The sequence below is a fragment of the Phytophthora ramorum genome (genome assembly GCF_020800215.1).
Source record: "Phytophthora ramorum isolate Pr-102 chromosome Unknown Phyram_PR-102_s0021, whole genome shotgun sequence".
NCBI classification, from domain to species: Eukaryota; Oomycota; class Peronosporomycetes; order Peronosporales; family Peronosporaceae; genus Phytophthora; species Phytophthora ramorum.
In genome coordinates, this window is record NW_027150667.1 from 269386 (window position 1) to 297046 (window position 27661).

The 27661-nt window shown below is 50.7% G+C and overlaps 8 protein-coding genes across 8 annotated transcripts; 2 read left to right on the forward strand and 6 right to left on the reverse strand.

Moving 5' to 3' along the window:
• Positions 1–10077: 10077 nt before the first annotated feature.
• Positions 10078–10812, reverse strand: KRP23_14407 (Protein THEM6; the record flags this gene model as incomplete). Its single annotated transcript, XM_067885226.1, has 2 exons — positions 10078–10549; positions 10607–10812. The coding sequence occupies 2 exons, from the start codon at positions 10810–10812 to the stop codon at positions 10078–10080; spliced, it is 678 nt and encodes a 225-aa protein (XP_067737422.1).
• Positions 10813–12068: 1256 nt separating this feature from the next.
• Positions 12069–13067, reverse strand: KRP23_14408 (uncharacterized protein; the record flags this gene model as incomplete). The annotated part of the gene is made up of 1 exon (XM_067885227.1): positions 12069–13067. One exon carries the CDS (start codon positions 13065–13067, stop codon positions 12069–12071), a length of 999 nt encoding a protein of 332 aa, XP_067737423.1.
• Positions 13068–14364: 1297 nt separating this feature from the next.
• On the reverse strand, positions 14365–15118 carry KRP23_14409 (Protein THEM6; the record flags this gene model as incomplete). Its single annotated transcript, XM_067885228.1, has 2 exons — positions 14365–14839; positions 14916–15118. The coding sequence occupies 2 exons, from the start codon at positions 15116–15118 to the stop codon at positions 14365–14367; spliced, it is 678 nt and encodes a 225-aa protein (XP_067737424.1).
• A 330-nt stretch (positions 15119–15448) lies between these two features.
• On the forward strand, positions 15449–16309 carry KRP23_14410 (uncharacterized protein; the record flags this gene model as incomplete). The annotated part of the gene is made up of 1 exon (XM_067885229.1): positions 15449–16309. One exon carries the CDS (start codon positions 15449–15451, stop codon positions 16307–16309), a length of 861 nt encoding a protein of 286 aa, XP_067737425.1.
• Positions 16310–16526: 217 nt separating this feature from the next.
• KRP23_14411 (uncharacterized protein) lies at positions 16527–19169 on the reverse strand (the record flags this gene model as incomplete). The annotated part of the gene is made up of 2 exons (XM_067885230.1): positions 16527–16765; positions 17720–19169. 2 exons carry the CDS (start codon positions 19167–19169, stop codon positions 16527–16529), a joined length of 1689 nt encoding a protein of 562 aa, XP_067737426.1.
• An 857-nt stretch (positions 19170–20026) lies between these two features.
• On the reverse strand, positions 20027–22910 carry KRP23_14412 (Lon protease-like protein, mitochondrial; the record flags this gene model as incomplete). Its single annotated transcript, XM_067885232.1, has 3 exons — positions 20027–20267; positions 20341–20676; positions 20731–22910. The coding sequence occupies 3 exons, from the start codon at positions 22908–22910 to the stop codon at positions 20027–20029; spliced, it is 2757 nt and encodes a 918-aa protein (XP_067737427.1).
• Positions 22911–23088: 178 nt separating this feature from the next.
• On the reverse strand, positions 23089–24946 carry KRP23_14413 (uncharacterized protein; the record flags this gene model as incomplete). The annotated part of the gene is made up of 7 exons (XM_067885233.1): positions 23089–23289; positions 23360–23656; positions 23729–23818; positions 23900–24410; positions 24470–24573; positions 24637–24789; positions 24860–24946. 7 exons carry the CDS (start codon positions 24944–24946, stop codon positions 23089–23091), a joined length of 1443 nt encoding a protein of 480 aa, XP_067737428.1.
• Positions 24947–25050: 104 nt separating this feature from the next.
• KRP23_14414 (Selenocysteine-specific elongation factor) lies at positions 25051–27243 on the forward strand (the record flags this gene model as incomplete). The annotated part of the gene is made up of 1 exon (XM_067885234.1): positions 25051–27243. One exon carries the CDS (start codon positions 25051–25053, stop codon positions 27241–27243), a length of 2193 nt encoding a protein of 730 aa, XP_067737429.1.
• Between the last annotated feature and the right edge of the window lie 418 nt (positions 27244–27661).

Consider the following 27661-nt stretch of genomic DNA (forward strand, 5'->3'; position numbering starts at 1 on the left):
TTGATCTAATGAAGCAAATATACAGCATAATGTACATGTTAGGCCTAAGATGTATCATGTATACAGCATAGTTGATGAACAAACCTCCAATAATATTCTGCTCGGCGCTCTTGGATTCAGCATCGCAACTTGGTTCCCTTTCCCCGAACTCATGATCGCTTCGTGCCGCGCTACTCTCCATACTTCGATGTACACCAGGATCTTTACCGCACTCGGACTCAGCTTGAACGACACCAGAAACTGTAAGATACATCATACCAAATCAATGTATGCAGCATAGGTATACAGGTTAGTAGATATTTCATGTACGTAACAAGCGAAAGATACGTACCAGACATAAGCTCAAGCACGGGCGACTCACTCGGTGCTGGAGACGTCTTAGCGGTCACTTTCGGAGCTGGTGGCTTGCGCGGTGTAGCCTTCAAAGCTTGCTTCCGTGCTGGACGCTCGGCGCTGACGCCAGTGTTGATATCTTCTAGCACCTTGAGTTTCAGAGCGTTGAAATAGGCATTTCTTTGGTCCCTAACTACCACTTCATCAGCAGTGCTTGCTGTGTCACCTTCATCATCCTCCAAGTTACTGCACAGGTTGTCCTCGTCGGCCACACCCCAAGCTCGCAAGCGAGCAGTTGCTGCGTCCTCCGGACACTGCATTTCCAACACTAATTTTGAGTCGCGAAGGTGCGTTCACATAGGGATGATCTTATTGGTCGAAATGAGTGTATGTTGCGGCGGATGTAAAACCTCCTCTGTCATTGTTTTGTGTCCGTCACATCTTTCCGTCCAAATCTGTATCACTCCAGCATATGACGTGTATCATTCTTCCCGCAGTTTGTCGATTCCACTTGGACCCCACGCACAGAGGGCTAAGGCAATACACGTATGCTCTGTAGCGTTAATAGAGAACTCCGCCTCTGTTGATCCAACTTTTTGTATCATCTGAAGCTCGCCATCGTCAAACTTCAGCTAAATGAACTCGTCCATGGTGGGGTTGAGAACGATAAGTCCAAGGTTAGAGACGTCCGTATATAATTCGACACTGGGTATTGACATACTCCCAAACATGACTAGTGATATCAGCGTCACTCATCAAGCTGTAGAAAAGCACACTTCTTAGTCCAAATATTTTTTATCCGAAAAGTAAAAACATAAAACATAAAACCCAGCAACTTCAACCTCGCAGGTGCTGCGGTAGAGAATTAGCTATGTCCCCGTATTGCAAAAGTATAATATAATGCTTGGATGGCGTCTTTAATGAAGCACGACCACCAAACTACTGGATTGGATGTCGAATCAGAGAATGCATTACAATGATATTGTATGGCTAATGGTGCACGAACATACTGTTAAAAATTAACAGTATGAACACCAACCACTAGATATTGAGCTACATAGATCTAAACGACTCAGGAAACAGTACCGATTTCCGGGGTTTTCTTCTGGTCATATTCATGAATATGGGTTAAAAACAAACTTGAGAGGCCCAAGTTCGCTGATACCTACCATAAAGATGCCACGAACTGGAGCATACTCCAGTTTAGAGTCTGATTGATCATCAATAGTGTAAGACTAGACTGACCCCACTAAAGACAGAAGGGTTTGCCTCATTTGATCTACCACTTCAAACGGGAGAGCAAGTATATTCAAACAACAACGTGAAATACATATTTTGAAGAACGGGGTGCTACGGCATAAAGCCATTGCAAGATTCAGTCACACAAGCTCATCACTTACGCTATACAGCAAAGTATTAATGACTCGCCTTACAACAATCACTAACCAAATTGCAATTTATCACCTAATCGAACATATTGTGATCACCGTACTGGAATGTTACTTCCCCCGTTGTTGCGCAACGAGTCAACAGCAAATTTCGCCATTGACACCCAATCACCATGTTTCAGCATTCCGAGAGAGGTTACGGTTAAGAAGTGGTGCTAGCATTCCCTTGTATCTCGCATCGACTACTTCGCGCGAATGAATGGCCACTTTATAGTAGTATTTAGCTCCAATAAGCGCCTATCCAGCAGCACATTAACCCATTATCATACGTTCAATGAGCTTCAATACAGTGTCAAACTTTCCGCGTAATTATATTCTCTGCACGGAATTACTTCGCCACTGTATTGAATGCTGAATTCACTTTTCTTCATTTCCAGATCCGCCACCAGAACGAAAGTGTTCCCGTTACAGTAATTTCGAAGCTGCCGCTCTGAAATTGCTGGTTATTGGATATCTGTTTGAGGCACCGTACCCCCGCACGCATTCAACTTGCTCCTGTAGCTAGTTACACATTGCTAAGTGCTGGTGATTGAAATCCAACACAATCGGCTTACACTACGATGGTCACAACTCCATAAGTAATCATCTGCGCGTGAGGGTTATCGTATGCAAGAAACACGTGACATTTTATCAAGCAGCTTTGCGTTAGATTCAGAAAAAAAAATCCTTATTGTATACGACATAAGTCATTGAACGAAAATGTAGGCGCAGTTATGTCCGTTTAGTTGATAAAAAAAAACTGATTTTGATATTTAGATATAGGGTGCCATTTCGCGTTTATAATCCGAAGATGAGGTTAAAACAAGCCAATTCGTAACTGTTTTGCCGCTACGAATTGGCTTGTTTTAACCTCGTTTCGGGATTTTCAGATGAAAAGGGCTAAGCTTCAGGGGTACATTTGATTGGTAGTTGCTGATAAACATGTGAATATTTCAACAACAAAAAGCCAGTATGTCACCAGTGTTGGTCAATCGTATTCCAACAGACTGAATGTGTAGCGGGGCTATACAGTCGGTTCACCTCCTACCTTAGTGCAACATGCACTAATGGATACATTCAGGTTGACCACTCCACAGGGTGGTCCACATTCATAGCAAAAGCATATGACTGGTAGAAAGCAACATATTTCTACCAATGAGAGTCATTCAATAGATAGGGGTTCTGCCAGTCATCCAATGGCAGAACCTCTCATTAGAAATATCAGTTTTAGGAGGAAACCCCATTTACAATCAATACAGTTCTCATTTAACACCAAAGCTATCGTTCGGTCCCTTTGTCTTAGTTTAAGTATACTTGCGGATACAAGTATACTGAACTTAAGTTAAATACACCTACGCTTCCTCATACACGTGCGCACACGTGTAAGCTTAAGTAGTGGGTCTAAGCAGACCCATTACAGAATGTAATGAGACAAGACATTATACACTCCCGAAGGAATTATAGCTGGTCTTCTTGCTTGATCTTCTAGGGCCATTAGCCTATTTTTGGTATCTTTATACCCGCGCTTGACGCACGTATATGATTGTAGACGTCTATTCCATTCTCTCGCGTGATAGCATCGAGGCCAAGGAGCACCTTGTCGACAGCGTCGTTCGCATTTTTGGGACGGTATATTGCGATCCTCCATTTGACCGTAGCCCAGATGAACTCGATCGGAGTGATACGGTGGCGTATACAGTAGGTAGTGTCCGTAGCGTGAAGCCGTCTCGTGAGCCTTGTACGCGGGTTGTTGTTTAAGCGGGGTTATCCGCTCCATCATCATAGATTTAGTCTAACTGAGTCTAAACCGCACGCCTACGAATATATCATCCAGTGGTTAGTAATAAAAAAGGATTTCTATATAATGTGATATCATATATTTTGCTGTCAGGCGTACGTACATACTGCTACGATGTTTTATTTACTCCTCATTGCTTAGTGGTGTAGGGCGCACCGACATCCACTTGAACAACGAACAGGCCTCTTTAGGGCCAAATCGTCGACGAACTTTCCGCTCTTGCAGTCTGTTGGACTCGGCTGCTGGCGCATTTTGTGCGGGTGCAAGTGACTCGGTTGAGTCGTTGTTGTTTTGATCGTCCCTTTGATTTTCATCGTCGAAGTAGCTGCTACCGAACTTGCCCCCATATTCACAAGGTTGCTCATCTTCGTGGTTGCTATCACCCTCGGCTGCATCGATATCGAGTGTTCTACCATCTATCGAGTTAGTGGAGGTGGATAAACGACGCACACGAACGTCCAAAATGTATTGAGAATGTGAGAGAGCCGATGGCTGGAAGCGAGCAAGAGCAGAGTTCATTGTTGGGATTGCAGAAATCATTGAGTGGGTGATCTTTGAAAGCCGCACAGAAACACCTTAATCAGCAATGTTCCAAAGAAGAGTCATGATGATAAAAAATTACAGTGTATCGCCTAAGACATGCTTCCACCACCACCATCGCTGTGGGATACTGAGGCCGTTTTGGCGTATTTTGTGATAAGGCTGTTCGATACGATTTTAACGATTACAAATGGACACCCAAATAGTCGTTTTATGTGTATGGATTCCATTACCAACACCTAACACGATCTTCGAAAGATGTCTATTGACCTGATTGGTTGGTGGAAGATGACCCTCCATGATGACTGCCACTGCAACTTCCAAGGTCCTGGGCCGGCGCTGGCACCGACTGCACCCTGCCGGACACAGTATAGTTTCCGTCCATGGGGTTATGATCTGTGTGGCAGGTACGGTGTCGTTGTTCACTTCTTTTTCCTTGGTTTGTCGTTACATCGTCTTCCAGGCACTCTCCCATTTTCGGCGGTTTCTGTTGTCTTGAAACGTGGGCCAGTCCTGTTGAGATCCGAGCTCTTTGTGTTGTCACCTTGAGCGGAATCCTCTTGTTCTTCCACTTGGACTGGAATGCCATAGTAGGGTTGCTTGGGGAGAGTGTGGTATATGTGGGAAATGGCTTACCGATTTCGCAGCCTTGTCCTTCTTCCCGTGGGCACCCTGAAGGAGGAGTTACCGTTTACCGATCTAAATTCCCGTGTTCATTTCAGGCGACAATTCGCCACTGCGACTCGTAGCGGATCCCCAGCAGGATCTCGCGTGTCTGCTGAGTTTGTCGGCGTGCCTCTTGTATGCACCGACAGGAAACTTGCGCTCGTGCCCTGTACTAGTTGTGAATTCTTTAACTGAACTGATGTATACGTGTGGCGCCTGCTAGTCTTCGCGAGTGGCCGAGGTGCCTCCTTGATTACCTGCGGATCTGTGGCTTGGGCAACTGTTGTACGGTATCCTCTTGGCACAGGAATGATGTTCTATGCGTAAAGAGGGCTGATCCGTTTCCTAACTAATGCTAAAGTACAAGGCGCTTGAGATAGCTTAAAACTAAGGGCTACCTGAAGACACATTCAAGATCGCTAAGTCTTGCAGGCGAAGATTCATGCGTCACCACAAGCTATCTATCCGCATGGGTGCTCGACAGCTACAGACAACGCCAGATAAGCAAAGATAAAGTTCCGTGGTGAGATCAGAGCAGCCCCCCCCCCCCCCCCCCCCCCCCCCCCCCCGCGCGCGCGAAGCTTTTTGGTTGCGCTTGTTTGGCGAAACTCTGGAAATGTTCAACTTTATCCGAAAGAAGGGCATGTATACAATATTGTGTGTGTTTATAATCGTGGATCAACCAAAGCTGGGAGTTGGTCCTAACCTCGATCCTTCCCCCCAGAGCTATTCTGTATTCACCCTACAAACGTGTTCACGGAGTGCGCGTTTGTTCGCCTAATGTGTCTAAGACCCCAGCTTGGTAACGTGTTTGGGGTGAAGGCGATCCGTTTTTTTTGTCAATATTTAGAGAATCAGGACAGATGGCGATCAGTAACATCAAACAGTGTATTGAAAGCACGCAAGGCAAAGAGAGCCTGCAACCGCTACTGAACTAGTTTGCGTCAGCGCGTGAACACACTATCCTTGGTGAGGGCCATCATTTCCAGCCTCACCGATCGACTCGTCTGAGCCATTGTCGTCACTGCGGTCACTGTGGCCACTGCCGGCGACACAAGCTGGCTTCCGCGCTCGAACCTTGAACTTGATGCACATATACGGAATCAGCGTGACATTGTTCCAATGCTTGTGTCAGATCTATAAGCAGGAGGCTTCCACGCCGTGTCTGGTATGCATCACTTTAATGCACAAGAACACTCCAGCGCCCTGCGTGCTCTTCGACGCAGTTTTGGTCTTGAGGTTTTCGCAGTAGAAGATCCCCCCCCCCCTCGTCACTGATCTGCGTGCTTGAGTACCGAACATGCCTTGCGGACACGCTGCCGGCAATTTCTAGTATCCAATGTAGCTGTGTACTTGTTTCCTTTGCGCCATTCATCCGTCTGCAACGGCATGTGGGCTATAGCCACCTGACGTTTCTCAGAAGGCGTCGGGTTGATATGACAATAACACAGCTTTCTCTCCCAGTCGTCGTTCTTTATCTGAATCAGCGTAATGTGCAGCTGCTTCAAATCCTGGATGTGCGAAATCTTCGTTTTACCAACAATGGAGTGACGCCAGTTGTACACGATGAATGTGTTGATTAGCGCCAGATCAATTAAGTCAATGAATAGCGACTTGTAATGCTTCTTGTATCGTCGCGCTAGTTGCAACGGATATATATTACACCAGGTATTAGACACGATTAGATTCAGCATTAAAGGTGCACATACACGATAAGATAACTTACCTCTGGAACCGCAGTTGACCATGGACATCGACACCCCCATGTACGTCTGGTAATTTTTGACGATGCGTGGAGCCATCAACTTAGCCTTTTCTCCTGTCTCTCAGTTCCGTCTCACAATTCTGTCACGCTTTCCGCTACCGCCAGTTGCAAAAGTATGAACGCCTTCGTTATCATACCACCACACCGCTTTCATTACCAGAACACGCTCGGAGTGCACTAACTCATTCAGCTCGCGGGTCGAACGTCATACGATTCGTGTATGTAGCGATACGGTTCGTCTTTTTTTTTTTACTCGGTTGGCTCCATCAATTGTATTTGATGTCAGTGGGCATGTCCTTACGCGTATTACCATAATACCACCCACCGCAGCGAGCAGTGCAGGGTCAAAATGGAGATCAGGTGCTATTGGCGCGTCTTCAGCAGCAAACTCGACAGGGCCGACATATTTGTCGTCGTCTTCAATTGAAGCGGCTTCGTTCTCAGTATCCGAATCCAGCGCTGCGTATTGATTTAGATTCTTGCCAGGCGTCACTATGTTTGGGTCGTTTGCAAGTAGACCAATAAGAGATAGAGATCAGCAAACGTATGTCCTTATCGTGTATATACACAATAATCTTACCGAGACGTACATTGGGTACCGCGTCTCCATCCTCCTGAAAGTTACTGAGGGTACCGTCGTATTTTGAGAAGTAAGGACGCCTATAACTAAAGCCTTACTTGCTTCCTGCCTGCCTGCAGCCACCCGTGTTGTCCCGAGCTCACCATCCGGAGAGTGGCGGCCGAAACCGGTGACTGAACCGCGGCTACACGCGGGTTACCCCTGGGTTACAGTCGTATTTCTAACACCTTCTTCGTTTCGTCATTTTCATTGGGACTCGTATCTTTGGGATTGACACAAGTCACTCAACCGTTACCTCGTTGCTCGCTTGCGGCGCCATTCGTACCTCCTCGGTCGTGCTGGTCGTTACTCGCGTTCTCACGCTCAACGGAACGACCGACAGCTGGATCATTCTCCGCCGCTTGGGGGCCTGGTGGACTTGGTCGGCGCTGATTCGTTTCCATCTACTCTACAGCGACATACACTTCGTACCAGAACCATTGTACGGAGGAAGGTCTTATCTCGATCACATTGATCCAGATACTTCATGAGTGCCTCTGTACCAACAAAAAAGTCCTTGTTCTCCTCGTTTTTCTTGGTTTTGCCTGGTTTGAGGTAAGTATGGGCATCGAAGAGACCGCCGGGTCTCTTCAACGTCCAGCCTAGCTTTGTCAACACTCTCCAGTGCCCCTGGAAGGCAATTGGAGCGGTGTAGCATGGTCATTTGGAGAGAATTGGCCGAGACACAAGTTTTTGAGTAGCAGCACGAGATCTGCTCGCCAAGGGAGGATTTCTGAAATTAGGTGCACGTCCAGGGCCGCCGAAAATAGCATGGCCATAACAATAATGGTCCATCATATCATAAATAAATGTATTGCTGGCTGCCGACCCAGCATTTATCATAATTTATGTAGCGAGACTGCTTAATGTCATAATTTATGTAAGAAAGATAAACCACAATATTACATATGTAAAACCTATCATAACCCATCAAAAATTATGTGGGTTTTCAAAACCAACCATTCTAACGGTTGGTCGCAGAGTTGGCTGGCGCTCAAAAGCGTCAAGATACTTATAACTCTCATTTTGCAAAGTTCCTGTAACCCACTCCCCGCACCCCAGCCTTCCTTCAATGGTCATCGTTTCTCGACCTCTCCGCCCAACTTTCACCTCGGCCCAAGTCACGGGGTTCTTTTTCCAACCGTGCCGCGATGGCTTTGACGAAGTTATACTTGAATACTTCCGCTGTCGCTGTGGCACGGTTCGAAAACAGACCCGCCGCAACGGCTTCACCAACCTCATGCAACACGTGACGAGGGAGCATCCCAACTTTGAGGCCGAAATGCTCGAAGCCGTGTCAGGAGAGACGGGCTCATTGCTGAGCTACGTGCACCGGTCTTCACAGAACCTGTACGGGTGGCTTGTGTGGGTTATCATGAGCTACCTACCACTTGCCTTCTGTGAAAATCGGACGACAAGGCGGCACGTTAATTGTGTTTATTAATTTTGATTAAAAATGCTAACATTCGGAATAATACGTGAATTTTGTGATTAGTTACATCAACTTGGACCCTGTCTGTGTCGAGAGCTCATATCGGTCATAGTGCCATAGTTGATGTACTGCTAGCTCAACATGACATTATGTATGCAGCAGGTTTGCCTTGCCGTGCGGCATTATTTATTTGCTGATGCTGTCCTCATAAATATACATGCCATTATCGGCGGCCCTGTGCACGTCTAATCCTCGATGCTGATCGGAGAAGAACCTCTTATTTTCTGAAAATACAAAAGCCAAGTGGTACACACAACTATGTGAGGAAGGATGAAATACATCCTCCCCCCCCGTCTGCGCGAGAGCCTGTATTAACCACGCTTCTGAAAAAAGCTTATCCTGTATTAGACACATTATGGAATTCTGACCATGCTTGTATTGAGTCAATACAAACTTGAGTCAATACAAACTTGGTCAAAATTCCGTAACGTCTCTAATACAAGATAAGCTTTTTTCAGAAGCGTGATTAATACAGCAGACCGTCACCACCGACGACCGGTGCTGCGTGACAGGAGATAGCTAGAATCGGCTATTCTATCTACATGTACTGTTACGCGAATCATTGCACAGCTGCTTTATGATCCTGAACGTTTACCTATTTTACCCTCGTCCAGCCAACATAAGGAAGCTGCATCGCTACTCTGTAAGTGACACCTAAGCATTCAAATTATTTCACAGCAGCTTTACCATCTTCAGGAGACCAGAAAATAATTAGCAACACATTCAGAGGTTGACCGATCGAAGAATCACTGCAATCGCCAAGAAGAGGACACTTTCTCAGCCTCATAGCGTCAGGCTCATCGCCTGCGATCCCGCGACCATTCTAGTGACAAATATCATAGAAAAGGGAGTTGCGCCTTTTGCCATTTGAATGATCACTACCTTTCTCAACCAAAGTACTTCAACACTTCATTGTGTGCGTCCTTGCAGCTATCGTTTCGCTCAGGTGGAAGCTCCCGCGTAATAGAATAGCACATGATCATCCACAGTGTGCGCAATCGTAAATTTGTACGTACGTCGAGGACACCTTACGCAAGTCAGCAAATCTGTTTGTGTCGTTCAAAATCGCGTTGGTCATTGCAATAATCATCAGGTCCCGTCAGATCGCTTAGGTTTTCGTACATGATTTTTTTTTTCACTGAGGGAAAGCTCAGGCAGTGGCAACTGCGCATCAACTTACTTCGTTCTTGTTGCGGTGCAGGACTATCTTGAGTTCCTCGATTCTAGGGTTCGCATTTAATATTATGTGCAGATTGGTCGGGAAGCCTGGCGGGTACTCGAAAGCTGGATGCGCATTTTGTTCAGCGCTCGATGCACCAAACCAGTCATCACCAAATGCAAATGCCTGCCATCACAAACTGCATGCGGACGACACTTTCGACGTCTGTGAAAATGACGATTTCAGTGTAATTCATCTATTTTCGCAGTTTGACACGGCTACGGACGGTTCACGGACTTCTGCATCTCTTGCCACATCCGCGACCAAAACTTCTCGGGTGCAGGTGGTGGTGGATTCGTTTCGAGCTCCATCTCCGCCCTCTTTCCAGCTTCTCGCATGCTCGCATTGCAAGCCCCATCCCAATCCAGAAACCCCTTGACGACAGCGGGCATCTCTTTGGCAGGTTCGAGCGCGTCTCCGTCATTCACTTCGGCGAAAATCCTGTTCGCCGACACCCTGCGGCGGCCTTTCATCACGACCCCACGCACGAGCCCTTCTGCGAACTGCTTGCCGGAGACGGGGTCCTGGAACTGGTGCAACATGTAGATCCAGTCGTCGTCCCAATGCACCACCTGTGTCTTGATCTCGTAGGCGTGGAACGGAGGGATCGCGTGACGGTACCGGATCGCTTGCGAGCCCACGAGCACCACGCGGCGGTTCTTGATCGCCTGCCACAAAATGCCATTCGCACTACACAGCGCCAGTTAATTACACGGAAGGTTTGCACGGCAATGAGCAGCTACGTACGCGCAAAAGTGCCAGCGGGCGAGCTCCATGCTGTAGAGGTAGGACGAGTTGTTGAGGTGCAGATTCACGTCGCAGTCCAGCAGGCCCGTTCTCCCTCTCCACACCGCTGGCTGGCTCACCCCCAGGACGCCTTTGCTTAGCGACCGCTTGTTCACCAGCCGATACACGAGCCCCGAGCCGATGTTCCAGATGGAGCGCAACACCATCGAGGAGAGATTTTACCGACTGAGAGGTTGCGATCCAGCGTGCGGTGAATAACCGCCGGTGATTGGTTGATCGCTTCAGCCAAATGTAGCCATGTCACTTCCAGCACTCCGAGTGAAGGACTTCTATCAGGTAAGGCAACTTTGGCCATCACCTCTTGAGCGATCATCGATTGTACATCGGCTCCTTTCGTAGAAGATTCACTTCGTGCTATGCCTAATTTCCACGTCTTGAAAACTCTTGAGCCGCCATCAAAGTACCGGTATATTCTAGTGCAGTTGTGCTACGGTTAGGTTGTCGCCACGATTTCTCGAACGTCGACTACTACACATTGGCGGCACTTGAAGCATACTTTAAGTACAATTGTCATAAAGCAAAAGCGTTTGTGGTAGGACTCGCGATAGTCGTATGCCGGTTTTTAATTTCAATGATTCCAATTCCAATTCACGAATCTCCAGTCGTTGGGGTAGAGCGCAGGTTGAGTTCATTCCTCAGCTTGATGTGGGCAGTCCACTGACGTGTTGCACTCGACAACCTCCAATTTGCCGTTCTCCACCGCTTTATACATGACTATGGATAAATCGCCACACGTCCCGATCCTATGAAGACGCTCCAGCACAAAAGCAGGTGGCCCAACCGACTAGTGTCATTCACTCCACGCTTGAGTGCGCTCTTATCTTGACATTTTGCCTACTTAGTAGTTAGTCAACACCCACTGCGCGAGATCATCGCACTTCGCTACTCGCCACAATCCACACCCAGCAGAACTACTTCGAAGTATCAAATAATATCCGTATCAACCATCGTAGTCCAGGGCCTCACCCTTGAAGTTTCATCAGGGAGCGATTTAACCTCCTCCACATTGTTTGATTTAAGTGCCAAACGGACGAGGAACGTACTTTTATCCTGAAAAGTAATCCGACTGGTTGTGTGTTCGACTAACCAGTGCACCACCCCCAGTGAGGTTTGCAAGCCGCATCGCGATCAGTGCATCCTCACTCCACAGAACATCTCTATGTCCTCATTCGGTTTGAAGCAATTGCAAGAACCATAAGTGATGATCTCGCTCACCACCTTGTAACTGACTGGATAGAGCGGAAATGAGTCACCAACCACCTGATCAACTGCCGATCTCGTCGACGCACAACCGAAACCAACTCTTGAGAAAAAGGCCCATCGACAGTGACAAGGTTCATGATTTCCAGGTACATCCCAGGATTGTTGTCAACCTCGCTTTATGAATTTGTCGTACAGGATTTCACTCGATATGCACGGTACCCCGTGGTTTTGGAGTCATGTAATCATCGCCATACGCTTCTTTCAAAAAGAAATCCGGGTCCTGCACTGTGTCGAATGACATCCCGTTAATCATTACCTGAGAGAACGGCTGAACCTTTTCGCCGAGTAAAATACTGCCGTTGCTGGCATTGAGTTCCTGGAGATCCCAGTTTCCAATACCAATCTGCTTCATCTTGTACAGATCGACGTACGGTACGTCGAAATCCTCGCTCATAGGCAAGCTTGGGTCGTACAAATGACCAGCCAGTGGGTGGGTTGGAGCAACACACACGCGCCAAATACCCATGTGGAAGATGTGATAGCCCTTCCTCCGGAGCGCGAGTCGCAACGGATCAAATTTGACAAGGTCGCCCACGAAACCAATGTCTGCATCCTCGGTGAAGGGGATCATCGCTCCGCCCCGCACAGCTCCCAGCAAAGACCCAAAAGTGAGAAACGGGATGTTCCCTGTCGCTTGCAGCTCCTCGTACACTTCGACCAAGAGCATGTGCAGCACGCTGGCGTAGCAAATTGATTTGTAAGCGTCCAGCTTCAGTAGATCCATGCGGTCGGCCGCCTTGCACGCTTCTGCGTCTTTGTGTCCCGAGATCGGGAGGCAGTAGTTATACTTGGCCGTGATTCGTGTCCTCTTGTGGCAAAGCTTGGCGTGTTCCTCTCGAAATATGGGTCCTGGCACCATCGCCGCCTTGAGCTCGTCATAGTATTTGTGCTCGGAATGGTACTTGATGGCACTAACATTCACCATTTTAGTAGTGCAGATATCGCCGTCTTCGACCTCTGGTATGACACCACTGAAGATATTGGTCACCATTACGACGTCCAAGGCCACGAGACAGACAACAGCGACGACCAGAGCCCGGAGAGCCGTGACGCCTCTGCATAAACACTCGCGCCCCTGACCTGCGCGCACCGCCTCGAGCCCAGGGTTGTCCGCGTCGCCCCCCTCCGCTGCTGGCATGCCTAAATTAATTGCCACGTATCCCGTTGCAAGGGACGCCAAATGGACTGGTCACGCCCGCCTCAAATCATAACGAGTGGATCAGCCAATTGATGCAGTTGCGAGCGCGAAGTTGAAGCATGTACTGCAGCTTGCCTTGCCTTATGCGTTATGGTCCTATCATCTCGACACCCACTCAACGGTAGACCTCGCTTCGCTCAGTTGAGGCATGATACAGTCATCGTGGTCTTGTGCTGGTAAAATGGTTATAGAGCTGCCGGTAACAGGCACCTAGAGATGGTACAGTGGCTGCATGCGAACCGGTCCGAAGGTTGCAACTCTTTCGCCATGGATAACGCAGCCTCTTGGTATTATCAGATTTCATTTTGCTGCGGTAACCGCGATAGGCCTCGTCAATACCACGAGCCTAACTCGTTCGTGAAGCAACAGCTATCGGTTGTCCAGTGGCTGCATGAAAATAGGACGGAAGGTTGTTCACCGAACGCGATGGACGGAGTTGCTGAACACGGCAATATCGAGATGGTCAAGTGGTTGCATGAGAGCACGACAGGAGGCTGTACGCATCAGGCGACAGACTTTGCTGCCGCTGGAGGTCGTTTGGATATCGTGCAGTGGCTTCACGAAAATTGACCAGAGAGCTGCACCTCCACAGCTATCGAATATGCAGCGGAAGGAGGCCACTTGGAGGTGCTGAAATATTCGCGTACGAACTTCGCGGTAGGTTGCACGAGCACAGCCTTGGATGTAGCGGTGTACGGTCACTTACAGGGGGTTCAATGGTTGTTGGATCACTACGAAGGACTCGATATTATCTCCGCGATGGAGCGCGCAATTGTGTGCAAAGAACCCGAGATCGTGTGCTATCTCGATTCTCAACGCGCGGATCACAGCGTCAGCGTCGACGAAATGTGAGTACGCCTACGCAATACCTCTCCTTTCTCTTTATCGACCATTATTCGGTAGTTTTTGCAAGTCTTGATAGCGTAGTAAGCCCCGCGCAGCGTTATACAGTTTTGTTAACCAGTCCAGCTCCAAGAGGCCATGCTAAAGCAGTGAAATGGTTGCAAGCGAGTGGTAGAAGCAGATTAAAGGTAGTGCTAGGATTCTTAAGAATCTGCAAGGGTCCTATTATTGAGGGTACAGTCCGTTAGTGAAAGACACCTCAAGGTGTTCGGTTACCTCGATGACAAAGCTTTGTTGGTATTGTAGATTACGCGAGTGGTAGGAAGCTGTACCGATTGATAGCGTTCAGTTTGTTTGGCAATTTCGTGCTGGTGAGTGGTCTCCTCTTTGAACTTTACGGGCGGTTCATAGAGCGCTGCATTTCCATCCAGATGCGAGCTCCAAGTTTCTCGGGGTTGAGTGGTGGAGGATTGCTGTTGATCTTGAGCGTCTCCGCTTCGTGAGCTGTTTCCATACTGGAACGACTGGCAACATCCCATTCCAAGAATCCCTTCACCACGTCAGGAATCTCCGCTGGACGAGTTGGGATCGGTCCATCGTAGACCTCCGAGATCATCTTCTCGAATGATACACCACCCTCACCTTGCTGTTTGACCATAACACGACACAACCCCTCCGCAAACTGCCTGCCAGTACTAGGGTCTTGGAACTGATGTAAGAAGTAGATCCAGGCACCGTCCCAGTACACCATCTGCGTCCTGATCTCGTACGCATGGAACGGGGGGATGGCGTGGCGGTAGCGAATAGCCTGCGAGGCCGCTAGAAACATCCGACGGTGCTTCAACGCTTGCCACAAGACGCCGTTAGATCTGTAGGAGCGTAACACCCATTGAGCAAGTTAATTGATAGTGAAGGCTTAATGTAGTGCATCGATAACACTCGTACGCCGTAAAATGCCAGCGAGCAAGCTCCATACTGAAGAGGTAGGACGAGTTGTTGAGGTGGAGGTTCACGTCGCAGTCCAGGAATCCAGAGCGGGCTCTCCACACTGCCGGGTAGTGCAGTCCAGCTAGACCAGGGCGGGGGTTCTTGTGCAACACGCCGTGCACAAGACCAGAACCGATGTTCCACAGCATGCGCACCACCATCGCCGACCGGAGGAGACTTTACAAAACGAGATCCTTCACCGTACGTTTCAACGTGTGATGATTGGCTGACAGCTTCAACCTAATGTAGCCATGACTGAACCAATACAGTCAGCTCCATTAGAACGCGGGGTGCTCATGCAGCGCAGTGTGGAAGGTACACTCGTGGACGCCCTAGCAGGACAACTGGTGAATGCTCCTAGTCTCCATATCTCACGCGGTGAGAGTTATGGTTACAGAAACAGCCGTAGAAAAAACAAAGATTAACGTCAACGACTTGGGTATCCCCTGCAATGTCTCCGAAACCCAAAGGCATGTCGTGACCTCGTTCAAATGATTTTGCGGTGTGCAAAGAACCACAACTCGACTCCAACTCTCGTTTTGCTTTGTTACGTCGTGCACCTCCGTAGCGTGGTTGCCATTGCAGGAACAAACAACGTGTTCAGCAGCGGAAATGTCTTCCCCACTTTCAACTCGCCGGCAACGCAACCAACACCGCAAGCTCAACAACAAGGACAGCACAGGCGGCATTGGAAGCGTAAACGTAAACGCGAGAATCGTCACGGCCAACGGATTGTGGAGATAGAATACTATCATTCGGCCAAGTTAGACAAACAACGCTTTTGGTGCCGCAACTTGAGGAAGCGCGAGACCAGGTACCGCGAGCTGCTTGCAGCGATACCGTCCTTCAAGACCGCCGACTACGACGTCTACGTGGATCGCCTGCAGTGCTTTCTACAGTCCTCGGGCTTCCTGCTATCGTTTACGGCCCAACACTCGTTCCGCAAGTGGCGGTTCCTAACGTACGGCATGAAGATGAAGGCCCTGAGAGTGTTGGCCAAGCGTCTCGTACCGCTCCGAAGCGCGCAGGTTTGTGTTGCGTTTGGAGATTGGAGCTGCCAGGATGGTCTTCGGGGAAATCTGCACGGGCCGGTTAAGGCGTTCAGGAAGGCACTTGAGCGGCGAGCTACGGCCGTGCCCATGGATGAGTTTCGAACGAGTAAGCTGTGCTCCGGCTGCCATGAGCGCCTCCACCAAGCCCGGCTACTGACGAAGGTGAAGGACGAGGACACCAAGGAGGTCAAGTTCGTCTTGAAGGGGAACAGAAACGTTTTGCACTGTAAAAACAGTCATTGCAAGGCCCACTTCTGGAACCGGGACGTCAACGCCGCAAGAAATATTCTGGAACTTTGAAGTGCAAACTACTTGGACTTTGGGGGGGGGGGGGGGGGGGGGGGGGCTGGCAGCATTTAAGCGGTGGCGACCCGGGCGAAAACATGATTGGGAGGGCTGTTGCGCCGGCGTACGCCGCGGGCGTATCGCGGTGCAACGGGGACCCATAACCAATCACACGGTGTGGAGGAGCAGAACTCCGAGGACACAGCATCCGATACATTTTACGAGAGACAGGCTAACGTAGGAATACCCGCCCAAATGCAGCGTCCAAATAAACGCCCAGCAACTCGGCGTTGTCCATCCCGTCCATATTGTCCACCAGCTCCAGCTCCCTCTCCACATCTTCCTCATCGGGGCGCGGGTAGTTTTCCGTGAACCAGGCTACGAGTTCCTCATTTGACTCCAGATATGTTTCCTCTTGCAAGCTATCCCATACTTCATTCAGGTCGTAGGCACTGTAAACGCCGCCGAGCGCTGAATGCAAATACAGAAGCACCTCGAAATGTCCATTGGTGATTGGGTCTTCCATAGCTGGCACTATGTCCAGGTCCTTGCAGTTGGCGTCTAGCCATCGCACGACGTTCAAGTGTCCATTTGATGCCGCTGCATCCAGAGCAAGGTTGTTTACCATTTGCACACAATCCGTTGGTTCTTCGTCACTAAATTCATCGAGGAATTCATCATCTGCAATATCCAAAAGAAGGTCCGGATTGATTTCATGGAGCAGCTTCACCATTTCAAGATCCCCATTTTGTGCTGCATCTTCCATGGCACTCGCCGTGTAGCCTTCATCTCGGTTCTCACACAGCCACTTCACCACCTTGAAGTTGCGATTAGCTGCAGCACCATCAATTGCTGCAGGCGTGCAGCCTTCTTCGCGATTATCGTGAAGCCATTGAACCACCTCTAAGTGGCCTCCAGCAGCAGCTTGGTCCATGGCTTTTGACGAGCAACCCTCCTTGCGGTTCTGGTGGAGCCATTTCACAATATTCAGGTATCCCTCTCCTGCTGCGTTGTCCATTGCTGCGGGACTACAGCGTGGTCTCATGTGAGTGTGCAGCCACTGCAGAAGTGTGCGATTTCCGTTTCCTGCGGCGCCATCCATGGCTGCGAATGTACAACCTTCAAATCGATTCGAGTGGAGGAACTGAATGATCTCAAATCGACTTTCATCTTGAGGTGTTGCAAACGAAGAGTTTTCCTCGTCGGGCTCTCGTGCATTGCACCTAGCCGACGCAGCATTGATAGCACGCGTTGTGCAACCCTCCAAACGATTCAAGTGAAGCCACTTCACTACCTCCAAGTGTCCATTTGCTGCTGCACGGTCCATTGCCATTTTCGTACAACCTTCCCGTCGATTGGAGTGAAGCCATTGCACGATACTCAAATAACCAGCAGCAGCAGCTAAATCCATTGCTGCAGTCGTACAATACGGAGTTCGACCTCGTTGGCGTTTTGCCTTCTTCCGTTTGCCGCCGGCCCTGCCTCCTCTTCCACCTCTACCCCCTCTTCCTCGTTCTCCGCCGTTGTGTTGCTGTTCATTACTCGGAGTAGTGTTCACACTCTGCAGGAATTCAAGCACAGAGAGATGGCCATTCTTCGCCGCGACGTCCATGGCTGTAGCTTGAATCGGAGGTTTCTGCTTGTAGGGTGCCTCGCTCCTTCGGTCGCCATGATCGTTCCATTGTCCGTTATCGTTGCTATCGATCTCATCGCTCAAATTATTCTCTTCATCCTCATCCTCAAGTTCGTCGTCGGAAAGATAGGCGTCATGCTTCAAAAAGAGCCTCAGCCCTTGGTCACTCGAGTATTTATCGCACAACCAGCGAACAATTTCCAAATTGCCACCATTCGCTGCCAAGAAGACAGCTTCGGACAGAGCACGGGACTCGACCAGACCGCGGAAGTTGCCTAGCAACCATTTGGCAATTGCAACATGGCCATTATCAGCAGCCGCTTTCAAGGCTTCCACCAGGCTAATATTGCTCGCAGCACGACGGGTAGAACCCGACTTTGACGCAAGCCACTTCATGAATTCCAGATCACCATATCTCGCAGCTGGACGCCATGAAATCTCAGCGATATTCTTAAAAGGCATGATCCCGTTCTCAACCAAGTAGCGCACAAGAACGGTGCGATCTCGCCACTGTGTCTCTAGGGTATCCGTAGGTCCACGTCTACCATGTTCCAGCGACTTGGCCTCGACGATAGCTCGAAGTTGCGGGTGAATCGGTGGGTCCACCAACTTGAGATGTTTCATTGTGAAACCAAGGGAGAGGACCCACTTGAGCTCCCTCAGATTATTCTGATCAAGGGCTTGCAACACCAACTGGGCGTCTTGCTTCTTGAACCTTTGCGAGACATGGCAACGTGGCAGCAACCAGTGCACCACCTCCCACTCCCGGGCTTTAGCAGCGTCGAGGTAGCTAGTTTTGCCCCACCCAATGCGTCGTCTCGGTCTCTCACTTTGCAATTGTTGCAATAGCCACAAAAGTCCGTTTTCAGCAACTTTTCTGACGATTGTTTCCGTTATCGGAAGGTTCGGAAAGTGTTGCAAGACCCACTGAATCAACACAGAATCCTTCTTCTCCACCGCTTGACTCAGGGTCTTACAGAACGCCCAGCGATTGTAGCGGGGCTCAGTCTGCAGAAGTCTTGCGTTGCTCCACGTATCGGAATGATTGTCGCGCTGGCTGCGCATCCACACCAAATTCAAGAGGGCGATGGACTCCGCGCGACTCAACTGGCAGGCGCCAGCGAGCGGCAGGTCGGCGATGAGAAAGTCCGAGATGAGGAACGAGACGCTCTCGGGGGCGCAGGTCTGCAGTTTGTTGCGCAGCACGAAGTTAGCGAGCGTGAGGTGGACGGACGACTCCATGCTTTGACTTGCTTGACTTGAGCGTGAAGGGGGAGATGTGGAATGAAGCTTTTATTTTAGTGAATCATTAGCGGGTGCTTCAATAATGGGCGTTGTAATATTTGTTCTCTTTGCGTGTTGTAGACCAAGGGAAACCCACCCGACAGCATACAGTACCGTCGCACATTGACGTCAAATCGGAGGTTAGCGAGCTCTTTTTCGCCGCTTGGTTCACTCCCGTCGCTGCATCGGTTGACACACGAACCCAGGCGCGAGCGAGTTGTGCATGTATGTCTTCAGCGGTATCGTACGCCCACATTGCAGGTATACACACACCATTGTCCTACGCCGCGAGGAATCGAGTTGCCATACCGTAGGAATATATACTCCACCTTTTCTCAGACCGGTGCCAGCAGCTTTTTTTCAGCTTTTGCTTGGAGATCGGAATTGTTTGTGTGGGGGAGACTTCTCCGCTGCTGAATACGTTGTTTGTTCCTGCAATGGCAACCACGCCAAGGGGGTGCACGACGTAACAAAGCAAAACGAGAGTTGGGATCGAGTTGTGGTTCTTTGCACACCGCAAAATCATTTGAACGAGGTCACGACATGCCTTTGGGTTTCGGAGACATTGCAGGGGATACCCAAGTCGTTGACGTTAATCTTTGTTTTTTCTACGGTTGTTTCTGTAACCATAACTCTCACCACGTGAGATATGGAGACAAGGAGCATTCGCCGGTTGTCCTGCTAGGGCGTCGACACGAGCTAGTGTAGCGTAAGAGGTCCAACGACCCACGGACAGGCATCAGGAGCAAAGCTTGATACTTGTAATTAGCCCCGCATAATGCTGCTCTCTCGCTATGGACATCATCTACTCGCGTCTACTCCTGCTCGAAAGCAACCTTGTACACGTCGTCATAGTAGTCGGCGAAGTGCACGTCCAGGTCCTGGCGCAGGTAATCTTCCAGCTCATCGAAGTCACGCTTGTTGCCCAGCGGCAGGATAAGCGTCTTCACGCCTGATCGCTTGGCAGCGATGGTCTTCTCCTTGATGCCGCCGACGGGCAGAACTTTGCCCACAAGCGACAGCTCTCCGGTCATTGCGAGGTCAGGCTTCACCGTCCTAATACAACAAAACCAGTGAAGTTAGCCATATTCAATCTCTGGCCTGAGTGACAGGGATCAACAGCGCGTACTTGTTCATGGCAAGCGAAAGCAAGGCCGTGACCATGGTGCAGCCAGCCGATGGTCCGTCCTTCGGCGTGGCTCCCTCAGGAACGTGCAGGTGCACTTCGTTCTCCTCGAAAAACTTGTTCTCCGAGTCAATTCCGTGCATCTTGCTGCGAGCAAAAGTGTGTGCGATCTTCGTGCTCTCCTCCATCACGGATCCCATCTGGCCTGTGGTGATAAGACCGGAACGGTCACCCTTTGTGAACACCCTTTGGGTCTCAATGTACAGCGACGCTCCTCCCATTGCTGTCCAGGCAAGTCCCATGACGACACCGGGGAACTGCTTGTCGAACATTCGGTCACTGCAGAAAGAAACGTTAGAACGACTCGCATAGATGGTAAGTCTGAGAACGTACGATGTGAAGATCGGCTTGCCAACGTATTTGGACAGCTTCTCGGGTGTGATCAGGAAACGGTCCTTGTCTTCCGACACTTCCCCCGTCTCCTTCACCGGCTCGGTAGCTTCGCCAGCCTCCTGCACCTCCACTGCTTTGGCGCTCTCGATGTCTTCAACAACCTCAAGCGCAACCTTACGGAACACCTTCTCCACATGCTTCTCCAAATTACGGACACCACTCTCACGGCAGTACTGCTTGACCAGTGTCAGAATAGCGTCATCCGTCAAGCCCAACGATTCAGGCGTCGTCTCTGCTTTCTGCAGACCAGTTTTCTCCAGTGCCTTGGGTACGAGGTATTCCTTAGCAATCGCCAACTTCTCCGGGGAGTCGTAGCCCGCCAGACGTAAGACTTCCATACGATCCAGCAGTGGCCCAGGGATAGTGTCTGTCACGTTTGCCGTGCAAATGAAGAGAACCCGCGACAGGTCAACAGGCACATCCATGTAGTGGTCAACGAAGCCGCTGTTCTGCGAGGGGTCCAGCAGCTCCAACAGGGCCGATGCCGGGTCGCCTTGATATCCGCGCCCCAGCTTGTCAATCTCGTCGATCAGAATCAGCGGGTTCGAACTCTGAGTAGACTTCAAGCACTGAATGATCTTGCCCGGCATGGCACCAACGTAGGTGCGACGGTGGCCCTTGATTTCAGCAACGTCACTGAGGCCGCCAACGGAGAAGCGGTAGAACTCTCGGTTCAGCGAGCGCGCGATGGACTTACCGATACTCGTCTTACCAACACCAGGAGGACCGACGAAGCAGATAATCTTGCCCTGGACGTCGCCCTTCAGTTTCGAGACGGCGATAAATTCCAAGATACGCTCCTTGATGTCCTTGAGACCGTAGTGGTCTTCATCCAGGATCTGCTTGGCCTTGGCCAAATCAAAGTTCTCCTCAGTGGCCTTGCCCCACGGCAGCTGGGTAAGCCAGTCCAGGTAATTGCGAGTGACGTTAAACTCGGACGAGTTCTTCTCCAGCATCGACATCTTGTTCAGCTCGTCCTCCACAACCTCGTTCACGCTATCAGGGATACTGCCCGGCGCAAACTGCGCGAGGCGCTCGCGGTATTTGGTGATCATGGCGTCCTTATCGTCCTTTTCCATGCCCAGTTCCTTCTTGATCGCCTTCAGCTGCTCCATCAGCAAATAGTTGCGCTGGTTCTTCGAGACCTTCTCCTCCACCTGCTCCTTGATGGTCTGCTGCACCTTGCTAAGTTCCAGCTCCTTCGTGATCAACTCCAACGCCTTCTTCAGCCTCGCCTCACACGACATCTCCTCCATCACCTGCTGCAGCTCCTCCCCATCCGCCGACGTCACGGAGGCCGCAAAATCCGCCAGCTTGTACGGATTGTGGATGTCAATTCTCTGCGAGAAGTACTGCATGTGGTCCTTGAAGAGCGGGTTCATCTTGACGATCTCCCTCAACGTGGCCACAATCTCGTTCGAATAGGCCCGGATCAACTTGCTCTTGGGGTCAAACGGCGGGTTGTCCAAGTTGCTGATATTCACTCTCAGCGGGGGTCCTTCATCCCGAGTATCATCAATCGCAATACGACGCTGCGACACCATCAGCACCTGCACGGAGTTGGCGTCATACGGCAGCATATTGTCGATCCTCGCGAAGCTCCCGACATGGTGGATCTCACTCAGATTTTTGACCAAATCCTCTCCTCCACCGGATTTCAGCGGGTCTCCGCTCGACTTTTTCAAAAACACACCCACGTATTTCTGTCCGCTCTCCTTCAGAGACATCAGAGCTTTCGTCACCTCTGGATTCGTGATCGTCATGGGCAGCACCACGCCCGGGAAGAACGGGCGGCGGTGGGCCGGCATGGCCAAAACGTGCGGGTACGAGGGGGCGTTGTCACCCTCCCCGACGGTGGCCAGGTCGGTCTCGATCACGACCTCCACGTCACTCTCTTTCTCGTCCTCTTTCTTGTCCGCCGGCTTCTCCTCGTCCTCCTTGTCGCCGCTGTCGGTGGAGTAGAAAGCCCCGCAAAGGTGCGGACTGCGGACGAACGGATTGCGCCCTGCACGCGGGGCCCGCGTGAAACCCGCGCACCGCTGGAACCGCAGTGAGTTGACGGATGCAATAGGCGCATGGGGCCGCGCAAGCGCAAAGCGACGCAGCGCCGCCGTCGCCATGATGCAGGGAGATACAGAGCGTGCCTTACGGAGCGGCACTTTACCTACCAAATGAGCCGAAAGCGCGGTCTGGATTGGTGATTGCCTAATCTTCGAGAAGTAGATGGAAAACATTGGGCATTCGATCGAGGATTTTGGGATTCGAAACAGTGACGAGCACAGCTTCAACTTGCCTTTTTTAGTGAAGCTCGTCGAGGTGCTGTAGCGCGTGTTTGAGCTGTTTGAGCTGCGTAAAGTAGTGGTCCTTCTCGGCGACGAGCTGCTGGTTTTGGGCTCGCAGGACTTTCACCTCGCGCACGAGGATCTTGCGTTGGGACCGCACCTGCGCTTCGAGCTCCTTCTTCTCATCTGTGAGCAGCTCCACCATGTCTTGGATGATCTGCAAGCGAACCAGCAGCGTTAGTGAACGACTGCTATAGCAGGCCGTACTTTGGAAGGAGTAGACATACCGTCGTTTTGGAGGTGTGGTCCTCTTGGAGCTGGGCTATCTCCACGCGAAGTCCGTTGTTCTGGTGCGCGTACTCTTTCAGGGCTGTTTCGTACTCCTGCGTCTTCGCATCCAGGAAGCCAATGATTTCTCGGTCGAGTCCAGCCTGCTCATCTTTCTTTGCTGTCATGGTCATGCTGTTGGCGAGCGTATCTTCTAAGTCCTTCAGCTTCTCCATGAGGAAATCCCGCACATTTTCTGCGCTGAAGAGTCGAGCGGCCACGTCTTCCTTTTCGGTCTGCACTTGAGCGAGATGAGCCTGCAAAGCAAACAGAAAATGTGAATCTGTGTACGACAATCGGCTCGGATTCCAAGCGAAAGCAACACTGACCTCCAACGTCTTCACTCTAGTTGACATGTCGTGGAAGAGCTTAATCTGGTCTGGCTTCAGTGACTTCACGATGGCATCCACCTTCGACAGCTATTCTCCACAGGCAAGGAAAAAGTGTCAGCATTAGTCAATCAGCCCTCTACAAGTTAACAGGGTAAACCCATACGGCACCTTGTCCTTTTCTGATGAGCCGATGAAGCTTAGACTGCGGGTCTTCGATTGTTTCCGAGTTGGGGAAGAAGCCGGTCGCTGCTTTACGGCTGGATGGGGGTTGGCATTTGCCAGATTCGTAGGCACCGTCACGCCGAACATTACATTCACCCGCCTGACAAGCACTCGATCAGTGACACTGATCGCTATCATGCTGTCTTCGTCTAGAAACGAAAACAACTTGAGCATAATCTTGTCCGGCAGCTGAGAGAAAACATTCTCTCCTCCAACCATCAAACCCGGCAATCCTGTAGGAACCGACATCGCTCGCACGGGGACATGATTTCCACGTAGGGGTATCCTCGACTCTGACGCAAGCTTCGTCGGCACTGAATTGTTCTTCCTGAGAATATACTGGATATCATTAGCCCGTCGCAGTTCTCGGATCTCCCGCTGTGCGCTAGCCAGCTCCTTCGAAAGTTGCCCACTCAACTTCAGCTGCTCCTTCGCCTGCTCCAGCTCCTCCTCCACTCTGCAATGCAACAAATGTGTCAAACACACATCCCTATCTAGCACGGGCAATCACCGTACACTTCTTTCTTGGCGAGTTCCATGACAACCACGGACAAGTGCTCATTGAGCTTGCTCATGATGGTTCTCCCCTCCTGTTCCACCTTGATTGCATACTCATACGCCTACGTGACATCACCACGGTTGCGTTAACAATCGCTTCCACGCAAAAGGGTCGGCGAACGGACCTGTTGTCGCTCCTGGAGAAGATCGCTCTCGCGCTCCTGGTACTCGGCTAGTGAGCACTCTGCTGCCTGCAGCTGCTGCTTCAGTTGCACCACCTCGGACTCGTGCTCACAGACCTCCACGTCGTACACCATCTCGTCCAACACGTTCTGCACCTGTTGCAAGACAGGGAAAAGGGTCAAAATGTACAGTGATCTGGTGCTGTTGCAAGGCTTCGACCCGCACCTCTGTGAGCACATGACGGTTGTATGCACACTGCGTTTCTTCTTGCTCGATGGTGCGGCGCACCAGGCCGCTTGTGCGCTGCAGCATCGTCGAGGAGCTCCTTCCTTTGATCCCTGCTTCAATTCCGTGAAATGCATCGATATGTAACGGTTTCTAACATTTGGATTTTCTACATATTTATCCAATCAGCGATGTCGGTAGTCAATGTGAACGTGGGCGTGCTGGGGCATGTGGACAGCGGCAAGACGAGCCTCGTGCGCGCGCTGAGCACGCACTTGTCCACAGCGGCGCTGGACAAGCACCCGCAGAGTCAGCAGCGCGGCATCACACTGGACCTGGGCTTCTCCAGCTTCCGTCTGGAGCCCCTATGCCCACAGGAACCATCTCTCCAAGTGACGCTCGTCGACTGCCCCGGTCATGCATCGCTATTCCGCACCATTTTGGGTGGTGTAGCCATTATTGACACGGTTTTGATGGTCGTCGACTGCCGAAAAGGGCTCCAAGCGCAGACAATCGAGAGCTTGCTGCTGGCGTCGCTGGTGTCGAGAAAGAGGGTGGTGGTGGCTCTTACAAAGACGGACTTGCTGTCTAGTGTCGAGGCTGAAAGAACGAGCCAAATCGCTGCAGTGACGGAGGAGATACGTGCATTTTTGACAAATCACTTCCCACATTTTCGACACCACGAAGAGGCCCAAGTTCCGGTGGTTCCGGTTGCTGTGGCAGCAGGACAAGACACCCAAGGGATTCCGGAGCTTTTGAAGGTGCTGAGGGTCAATTTACAAGTCCCAGAACGCGATGCAACCGGAGTTTTCTGTCTTGCAGTGGACCACTGCTTTGCTGTGCCAGGAAATGGTACAGTGCTGACGGGTACTGTGCTGTCTGGAGCTCTTGGCAAAGGAGATGAGTTGGAACTGCTTCCGCTTGGAGTTAAGGCGAAGGTGAAGACGCTGCAGGTATTTAAGCAGGAAGTGGACCGATGTGCTCAAGGTGACCGGGTCGGAGTTCGAGTGAACGGTCTGGACCCATCACTTGTGGAGAGAGCACTAGCAGTGTCTCCGCCTGAAAGTCTAACTTCTGTTACGCAAGTCATCATTCCGGTGACGCGAGTGCCGTTCTTTCGTGGCACGGCTTGCAAGAGTGGGGCGAAATGCCATGCTACTGTGGGCCATACTACAGTTATTGCTACAGCTACTTTTTTCTCGCGATTACAAGCGGTGACGGGTGCCAAAAGAGAAAAGGTGAAGTTTAATGCTACAGCGTTGCATGAATACGTGCCAGAGCTCGATTTTGAAGTGAAGAGTCTAGAGGTTTCTGGCGATGATGTCAGAAGCAGCGAAGCAACGGTGTTTGCGCTGCTGCAGTTTGAGCACGCTCTCTTCTGTCCGCCTGAGGCATTGGTGGTTTGCTCACGTCTCGATCTCGACGCTAAGCGCTTTTCGTGTCGTCTGGCGTTCTATGGCGCTGTGGAAAGTGTTGTGGGTTTGAGCGATGGCGAGTTAAGTACGCTGTCTGCTGTTCACCGCTCTGTTGTGGATTTGGCCGAGCTACGGATTGGTAGAGTGAAGAGTCGAGATGGATTTGTAGACAAGGTGATGATTCCGAGAAGCGGCAATAACCTAAGTGTGAGCGAAGTCATCGGTCGTGACATGTTCTCGAAGGATGTAAAGTGGAGCGTTTATCAGGACTCGGTGGTACTGTTCGAGCAAACGCGGGTCCTAGGCAAAATTGTTGGGCCCTTCGGCAAAGCCGGTAAGTTTCGCATAGCCCTTTCAGTAGGTCCACCGTTGCACTCGCAACAGCAGCCTATTCCCACTCCAGGTGAGAAGTTTGTCTTGCGCTTTCTAAAGTTGATGGCCCTGAAGCTTCCTAAGCTGAAAGGAAAATCAGTTGGAGGTACAAAGCTTTCAACCAATGCTCAGTCTAAGGCCACTACGAAGAATGGTTCGAAGTCGTTTCTCCAGGATAGCCAACTGATTTACCCGGAAGCATTCACGCCTGCCCCGACGGTTCCAGATATTGAGGCCTTGACAACGGAGACTGCCACGCTTTCTGTCGGGAATGTAGATGTGCCAACTACAGCGCCAACTAATCGGCGGAGCGGTCAAATCGAGCGCCTGAAGGGGGAGACAACAGCAGATGGCAGAAACCCGTTCGCAATCGTTGCAGGCTTGTTCGATACAGAGCAAGAGGCTAAAGAAGCGGTGGGCTCTCGTGTGCGGTGCGTAAATTATGAACTCGGGTCTGCCGATGAAGGCAAGATTGACAAGCCTTTTGGCAAAGCTGGCAAAGTCCGCATAGACTTTCGAGAATGTGGGGGTACACAGGGCCAAGTAGGGGGAATCGTCGAGGTGGCTGGCCCTGCACAAAGCACTCGTCCGATCTGAAAGTACTACCAAGACGTGGATCAACCCCGAGCTCGTCGCAGCCACCAGCACGGTCTGGCCGCCAGCCACGTTCTCCGGCGCAAAGACCGCCTGGTACACGATGGTCTCGCTCGCTCGCATCTTGCGCACCAGCTCCGCTCAAGGAGAAAACGCGAATTTCCAAGAAAAATTCTCGAGGGCTCCGCCTCGTTCTTTTATCTTTCTACTTCGCAGTACATCTTTTGACAACAAAATTCAGAGATATAGTGTTAGTGGTGGAGCTCACGTTGGCGAGCTTCGTACTGCGTCGCAAGCTGTCAACGAACGTGCCGGGGACACTAACGTCCCTGCTCTCCGATTTCCTCATCGCTGACATGTCAATCACCCGTGGGTACGAAGTGAGTCACATCGGATCGTCGTCGAGGATTTAAAGCCACGC